The sequence below is a fragment of the Aplosporella prunicola genome, assembly GCF_010093885.1.
Source record: "Aplosporella prunicola CBS 121167 unplaced genomic scaffold K452scaffold_27, whole genome shotgun sequence".
NCBI lineage: Eukaryota > Fungi > Ascomycota > Dothideomycetes > Botryosphaeriales > Aplosporellaceae > Aplosporella > Aplosporella prunicola.
Window position 1 is genome coordinate 229,631 of NW_022983555.1, and position 8,035 is coordinate 237,665.

General features: G+C 48.4%; 3 protein-coding genes across 3 annotated transcripts; 1 reads left to right on the forward strand and 2 right to left on the reverse strand.

Annotated features, from left to right (window-relative positions):
- Positions 1 to 515: 515 nt before the first annotated feature.
- K452DRAFT_312140 (uncharacterized protein) lies at positions 516 to 1,280 on the forward strand (the record flags this gene model as incomplete). The annotated part of the gene is made up of 3 exons (XM_033543524.1): positions 516 to 758; positions 783 to 1,013; positions 1,122 to 1,280. 3 exons carry the CDS (start codon positions 516 to 518, stop codon positions 1,278 to 1,280), a joined length of 633 nt encoding a protein of 210 aa, XP_033393475.1.
- Positions 1,281 to 2,143: 863 nt separating this feature from the next.
- On the reverse strand, positions 2,144 to 3,553 carry K452DRAFT_301735 (uncharacterized protein; the record flags this gene model as incomplete). The annotated part of the gene is made up of 1 exon (XM_033542492.1): positions 2,144 to 3,553. The coding sequence occupies one exon, from the start codon at positions 3,551 to 3,553 to the stop codon at positions 2,144 to 2,146; it is 1,410 nt and encodes a 469-aa protein (XP_033393476.1).
- Positions 3,554 to 5,693: 2,140 nt separating this feature from the next.
- K452DRAFT_329104 (uncharacterized protein) lies at positions 5,694 to 7,358 on the reverse strand (the record flags this gene model as incomplete). The annotated part of the gene is made up of 5 exons (XM_033545036.1): positions 5,694 to 5,729; positions 5,866 to 6,291; positions 6,340 to 6,713; positions 6,758 to 7,014; positions 7,057 to 7,358. The coding sequence occupies 5 exons, from the start codon at positions 7,356 to 7,358 to the stop codon at positions 5,694 to 5,696; spliced, it is 1,395 nt and encodes a 464-aa protein (XP_033393477.1).
- Positions 7,359 to 8,035: the final 677 nt, after the last annotated feature.

An 8,035-nucleotide genomic window follows, 5' to 3' on the forward strand; every position in this document is an offset into this window, starting at 1 on the left:
GCCAAATCGACGCCCGCCCGCAGTGGGCACTGATATCTCCTTAATTGGCTGTCGAATTTGGCAAAAAGGCCGCCAATTCGGGGGTGGCGCCGTTGGGGTGCAACACAACTCTAGGGTTTCAAATACCGATTTCTTGCATACGCATAATTCCCTAGGATAGCCGCGATCACTCAAGTGCCGACGCCAAAGTGGAAGATCCATCCTTTGCAAAATCGTTCAAGGATTTCATCGAGTCGGGGGGCGCCGTCGCACTTAGACATCACAAAATGGCAACCGCCCCAATCGAACGCGTACCATCGCAGACTTCACGAATCAATTGCAAAGGTGTTGTCTATTCGTGGTATAGGCCTTCCCGTTGAGCCGAACTCGGTTTTAGGGACCAGAGAACCGCGAAAAAAGTTGCTGATAGTTTCAACAACGGCACATATAAACTTTTTGGAAAAGCAGTGGACTCTATCCCGCCCATACTTACCACATGTCTCTAGGACTCTCCGTGGGTGGTAACCCTAAAACACATGCCCGTGGAAACAACGGAGAGAAACATCTACGGCGCTATACGGATTACCAACAACAAGCCTCGCGACTTCAAATTGAGCCAGCCGAGCTATACTATTGGCAACGAAGAAGCGTCTGCTATTGTTGAAGATCTTCTTCAGGAAATAGGCCCCCTTCAGTTCTTCCGCGCCAGTGAGGATTCCAGCGTCAAACGAATGAAAGCAAAGGCACAGTTCGAATACGAGGAAGATGCCCGAAAGGCTGTAAAGCAACTTTACAACTAAAAGGTACCCTTCTCTAAATACATCAGGCTCACAGTGCAAGCCATTACTTCAGTGAAGCTCAAGATAACTACCAACATTTACGACGTCGTCAAACCGGACATTAACAAACAGATTGCTACTTGGACCCAACAGCACATACGTTTGTATGTCTACCGAAATACAGACTATGGAAAGAGATATACCAGTCTTAAGCTCGAAGGCGACAATGTCGAAGGTCTTTCAAAGGCCAGGGAGGTACTGGAAGACATTTTGTCGGGAACCGTCGCTACAGCCAACGAATCTGCTATTTAGAGTCCTATCTTCAGTAGCCGGACTGCTCTTCGTACTTTCCACGAAATACAGACAGAATTTGGTGTCCTTATTGTCCGAACCAATGAGTCACGGCTTCGACTTTACGGACCGACAAAGGCGTTTAGCCAAGTTCAAGACTTCTTAACTACTATTGTCAAGTCCTACTTGCCAAACGTGCGTGCCATCGAACTCGACCCTGAAGAATTTTAGTGGATAAGCCACGGCGGGTTTCGGTGTCTCCTCGATACTCTAGGGAACGATGTTGTCTCAATTAACGTAGTCTCTACACCAAAACGACTATTGGTTACGGGCTCTACACAAATCTACGACACTGCACTGAGAATTATCCGCGATCGCAACCTACAAAAAACTGAAGATACTCAGGCGCAGAGAAATGAAGACTGTAGCATCTGCTGGACTGACGCTGAAAACCCTATCCGAACACGCTGTAATCACCTTTACTGTCTTGAATGCTTCGAAAACCTGTGTTCGTCTGCTAGCACTGGATCCAACGGCTTTTTTATTCACTGCCAAGGAGACACCGGCAACTGCAATACATTCTTTACACTTCAAGAACTTCAAGATCACTTGTCTTCCAGCGCCTTCGACAGCTTTTTCGAAGCATCATTCACTTCCTACATTCGCTCCCATACAGAATCTCTTCGCCATTGTCCAGCCCCAGGCTGTGGTCAAGTCTACCGCGCCAGTTCCGCCGGTTTCCACACTTGCTCAAAGTACTGCCAGGTCATTTGTCTGTCTTGCCACGAGCTTCACGGCAATATTTTAAGTTGTGCCGATCAACGGGACATTGCATCGGGCGGCTATGCAGCATTCGAGAAAGCAAAGCGCCAACTTGGCTTCAAAGACCGCCCCAAGTGTAAAACTGTCATTGAAAAGACCGAAGGCTGCAATCACATCACCTGCATAAGCTGCAAAACTCACATTTGCTAGGTATGCTTGAGAACGTTTGATACGAGCGGACTGTGCTATCAGCACATAAGTCTACAGCATAGAGGGGCATTTGACGTACCTGACGAATTCTGATCCGAGGCAACAAGATATCTTAGACGTAGTTAAAGGTCCAGTATTGCGCATTGTACCCTCGCAGTAGCGCAGACCTCCCGTAGCCGACTCCGGTTATGCGGTTCCAGCATATCACCCGGCACACCTCCCTCCTCATCCCAGACCAGCGACATCTCGACGCGCTCTAGAGACGGCGCCGTATCCCGAGCCTCGATATACGGACACAGAACCCCGAGCAAGTCTTCCCCCTCCCATTTCCAATAAAGAAAGTCCCCCATGTCATCCGTAAGGCAGAGGCTTCGGAGGTTGCGCGGGAGTATATCCCCCAAAGACTGATCGAGTTTGGATGGCGTCCATCCCAACAACACCACAAGCGACATTTCAAGCGTTTCTAGCTTCAAGTGCTTCAAGGAGCCTACCCGGCCCTTGACGCCCCACATATCTCCACTGTCGGGGTCGCCACCAGTCATTGACGGGTCTGCTGCTTGAGAGGGCCAGATTTTGATCTTATATCCGAGGTGCTTTAGCATCGGCAGTTTCCCAAGCTGCCGGCCTAATGTAGCACAGTCAATAGTTCTGTTAGAAGAGCATCCGTCCCAATAGAGGTCTGCTTCAAGAGTATGCAGTCGCGGGCATTTTTCAAGCAGTACTCCGAACGAGGCGCTAACGAGGTAGGATTTTTCTAGGTAAAGAGCCTGCGGCCCCTTGCAGCTCCCTTCCGGGATTGATCGCAAAGCGTCTTCTAGGGTTGTAGCTGATGTGTCTCTTACTGGGTCTGTTATATGAAGGCGAATGCAATCTATAACCGGATTCTGCAGCGCAGCCACGACCAGATCATAGTCGGCGGGGTGGTCCCAGCTCACTGGGCTATCGACCGGTATCTTGTGCCATTTTAGAGTAAAATTTCGGAGCTCCGGGAGATTGACCAAAAGGAATGGGGGGAAGTGGAAGTCGGATGCTGGCTGGTTAAGTTCCAACGACCGTAGATTCGAGCAGAGTAGGATGATAATAACAGCCGCCGCTTGGAAGCTACCGGCCGATAGCAACGCGCTCCACGATACGACTTCCCGATCGGGGACCGGCGACGCCGCATGCTGTAGCACGTAACGGGCTTGGTCGAGGTCGCTTTGACTTAGTGGTGGAGATGGTAGGCTTGGAAAGCCACGCGGACCCAACGAACCGGGATGGGGGACGTTCGGGAGATATTCGAAAGGGTAGCGGCGCTCGGCATAGGCAAAACTGACATGCCGTACATCATGGCCCAGGTCGGGATTGCGAAGCAATGCTTGACAAAGCTTGAGTGAGGAGCGATTACTCGGAATAACCAACTCTTTGAACAAAATGGAATTGGCCACCTTGCGCAAGGCTGGCGAGGTTAATGCCGTCGAATGCAGGTCCGCCACGTTGAGCCGAGATAGAATTTTACCGATGAGTTCTGAAGGAAAAGTAGGCAAAGTCATATTGAACAAATGTTGCTACGGAGAAGAACGGTAAAGTGTAGATAGTTGAAGAGTGGTTAAAGTGAAGAAGGTTGCTAGAGTGAAGATGCGAGGGAGGAGTGTTTAAATACAGGAGAGTGGGTCTATCGACATTGGCCTCCACGCTAACCCCCACGCTAATCAAGTTAGGTAGATACGACACAGTCGAAAGTGACCTGGTGGTGACCCTTAGGCCAAACGGTAAGGGTTGAACGAGCGGGAATCTCTAGCACGTCCTTTTCCAAGACGGCATGGGCCCCCAAACCGCTGACAAACTCCCGACAACCCCACTTCCCGCCATCGTTGCAAGGGTCCTTAATCGCCACCTTCCCGACCTTCTGATCCGGCACCCAGACGGAGCAGAATGTGCTACCCTTGAGCTGCTCAAGAGTATGACCGTCCCTCAACCACTGGTTCACCACCATGATTTCGCCGCACGCACCCCCGTTTACGTGTCCGGGTTCCGATTCGGACGACATCAGCGTCTGGCATAGTTGAGCCTCCTTTTTAAGCTGTACCATCAATGCCAATCTTCCATGCTTGACTGCTGCGTGGTTCGGGTTCGCTTTTGCCCAAGTTTCGTATTCGGCCCGGCATTCGGGGCCTCCGCTACTACCGATGGGGCTAGCGGCATGACTACTATACAAACCGTTTATACTCCCACAAACACGCCAGCGATGCCTACATTCAAGCCCGACTATGGTTACAATCCGCCAGACAAGCGAGCAGATAAAAAGGAGGTGAGTACAAGCGCCATTTCCACGCTATACAGTAGAAACTAATGAGAATATCAAGAACAAGCACGGGGCAACCCCAGCTGCAAACATACCGTTACCGAAGATATGCAAGGGTGGAAAGGCGAAACGAAATGCTCTTGAACCTCAGTGGTTCGGCATGTAACTAGGCGGAGAACAGACAGACACGCGTAGGGCTAGACGTGTAAAGAGTGAAGGGGGTACTGCATCAGATAAAGGGCTGATAGGTTTCGTTGGCTTCCTTCCTAGATAATTTAACACACAGTACCTTCGAAGAAACTAAGACGTATAAGCTAGAAAGTCAAGCTAAGTACCTTATACTAGCATTTAAATTTGCTCTTATCAATTTTACCCAGCAAGGTTTTAGCCTAGTAGATAGTGGTTATAAGTCGAGGTAATAGCTCTTTCTAATCCTTTCTCGGTACGTGGCGCCGAGGCGATACTAAAGTCCCTGTAATGGATAAGTGTGAAAGGCTGGTGTTATAGACCTAATCGAAAAATCACACGCAAAATTTAAGACACCACCGCCATAATGAGCAGAAACAACTCCACATATCTATACCTTGCATACTACAAAACCCTCAACTCGGGCTTTGCCATCTTCTCCTCGCGCCATTTCCAAAACGCCACCGTTGTGGCCCCGGGTCCAATCAACAACTGACTTCCGAGCAAAAGGCCAGTGGACTTCCAAGTTGACAGCCCAGAGATTCCCACACGTCTCATATCCTGGATATTCGTAGCCACCCAAACAAATACCGTCAACGCAATTGAAAAAAGATCATACCCCAAAGCTTGGTTCTCCCAACTCATATTCAGAATGCCCATCCCCGACACAAGGGCTAAATGAGCTCCAGCCGCAACGAGGAAAGCAATGCTATACAATGTCCTCATGTACGGCAGGTCATACCCTTGATAGTCCTCCACCGAAACTTTGCCACCTTTCGGAGCGATGAAGACATCGAAAATTTTTGTAAATAGTGAACACAGCACACTCACTAATATCGGTGTAGCTTGCCACAAACCAATGGCTTTCTGAATCTCAGCAGCGCCATAAAAAGCTGTAAATACGGTGGGAGAAAACAGACCAACGATCAAAGATATCAAGAGAGTTTTGCCGGCCATCTTTGAGATAGAACGCTCTGCCGGCATCCAATAGGCTGTACCTTTTGAGCCGTTGAAAAAAGCCAGGACATACAGCGGTAGAACGGTTCCAATACCAAAAAGTTGGGCGGCAGTGATCCATAACGTGGAACTAAGCAGTGTTAGCCGTGAAATTACGGAGAACAACAATACTTACCACCAGACTGAAGACCATGTATTTCTCTTCCGATAACTCTCGATCAAAATAATTGCAACGAGAGGAAAGGTCACTGAGATGAAGTAGCTTGCTTGCAAGTTGCTTCCTGTCTTGAATGAGAAGCCAGTGAAGAAATTCCAAAGCATTTGTTTCGAGCTTAAAACTCCAAGCCCAGAATTGTCCTGCAAAAGCGGCCAGGCATTTATTCCGATTGCGTTGCAGTGGAACAAGAAGATACCAACCAAAACAACCACAGTAATCCTACTCAACATAGCATTCCTAGGAACAGGTTGTTGTAAAAGCTCATCCTCATACGGTAGAGCACGTGGTTGCTTTGGTACGGGCAGTGTCTTCACACTGGTAGCCCCTGGATATGCTTCCGAAAGTAACCGCAACGCAGATCTAGAACCCATGCCTGGAAAGTAGTACCGATTGAAAAACTTAAGCAACGGCGTTTCCATAGCGAATCTGTACTGGGTATTCTTCGAGACGTCCACTAGAGCAGTGGCGCGAGGCTTCCGAATCTCTTGGGTGGTTCGGAAAACAGACTCGATAGAAGAAGGAATCTTGGTATCCTTGTGGGATTCGACCAGAGAAACCAGACCATTCGTCAGAGCAGCACATGTCTCAATTGCTGACATACCGCCCAGACCAATAATCGGATTGAACTAGAAATAATCAGCTCATCGGGTTCGTGAAACACTGCGCTAAAATACCTTGTGAACCGCATCTCCGATAACGATACAGCGCTGTGAGTACCATCTTCCCAGCACGTATTCATGCAATGGAGTTTGTACAGCCATAAGCTTCCGTTCGTATAGATCACCGAATTTAACCGTTTCGGTAACGCCGTCATCTTTGTGCTTTTGCGCGGTTTCGGCCACATCCTTTTCATCATATGGTGGCAGGTCCTCCCCGTAGTACGTAGTCCCGGTGTTTGTAAACAAGCACCAGTAAGTCCGAGCGTTTGGACCCGACGCAGCGAACAAGGAAGATCCCTCATTGCTGACATGATGAAGTGTATCCTCCGAAATTCCAGGAACCTTCGAAGAGATTCCAAAGAGACACCTGTACTGTACTAGCATTTCATCTAGAACACGTTAGAGAAGCTCTTAACCAGATAGGAATAAATACCTCTTCGGAGTTCGTTGTCTTTATGGGTTGTCGTTTGCCATATATGCTTTCCTACGGCACTGTGAACTCCATCCGCGCCAACGACAATATTCGCTTCAAACTCTTCCCCGTCTTGAGTAGTAACGGTAACACCATCGGCACGCTCGTGTATGTCAGTTACTCGTTTCTTTGTCAAAACTTTCTCTTTTTGCTGGATATGCTGATAGAGAACCTCAACGAGCATTCGTCGCTCAAAAAAGATCATCGGATAACCATGCCTAAAAATCAGCTTCGTAATCTATAAAGAACAATCTACTAACCGTTGAACCAAATGATGATCCAAGTTCTCGACATGTATCAAAATACTGCCATCCAAGTCCCGAATGATGAAGTTGTCGATCGTGCAGTTGACTCTTTCCATAATATCCTCAAAGCAGCCAAGCTGATCCAAGATACGAAACCCATTCGGAAGGACAGCGATACTTGCCCCAACTTGTGAAGCAATCTCTGGATAAGCCTCTAGCACCACAAAGTCGATGCCATGTTTTTCTAATGCAAGTGCCAGCGTAAGCCCGGCAATGCTGCCGCCGACAATAGCAACCCGAAAGTTTTTGTCCTCCATATCTGGAATTCTTCGATCGACACAAACTTGACCTGGGGAAGGCTGACAATTTAAGTAGTGGTATTCGTCGTGTGGAGTCTTGCGCGCGCGGAACCCACTATTGCACCGATTCGCCGGGATCTTCAGTGGTTATACCATAGTTAGAAAGCTCCCCGAGAAGCGAGGTTTACCCTATACGGTGTAAACTTTTTGGTGTGGGGCAAAATATGGTGCTACCCCTGAGGAACATCGATCTGAAGAAACTTAGGCTATTGCAGTTAAGCCAGGGTTACAGTTGATAAGTGGTATCACAATTGTGCGAATGAGAATTCAGAGTAACCCCGACAGGCCTGTGTGTTACTCGCTGCCCGTTTATAGCTGACGTGGCAAAGCCGAGTATGGATTTGTCTCGGAGCGAGAATCAGAGCAGCCAGGAATTGAATCGGGGCGTATAACTGTACGAATCTGATTTTCTAGAAACAGACTCAAACCGTCGGTCAGAAAAATCTATCGCCTTCTGAAAACACTGTGCTCATTCACTTATCTGTATCCAAGTGCTCAACGTTCAAAGTAGCCTTCTTTTAGTTGTTCCCTAAACACTGTGACTAGGAGACTTGACCTATTTACACCTATAATCAGAGGAAACGCCCCTCCTTCCCTAACCACCGACCCATATAGTCATAAGCCGTCTTGGTAGT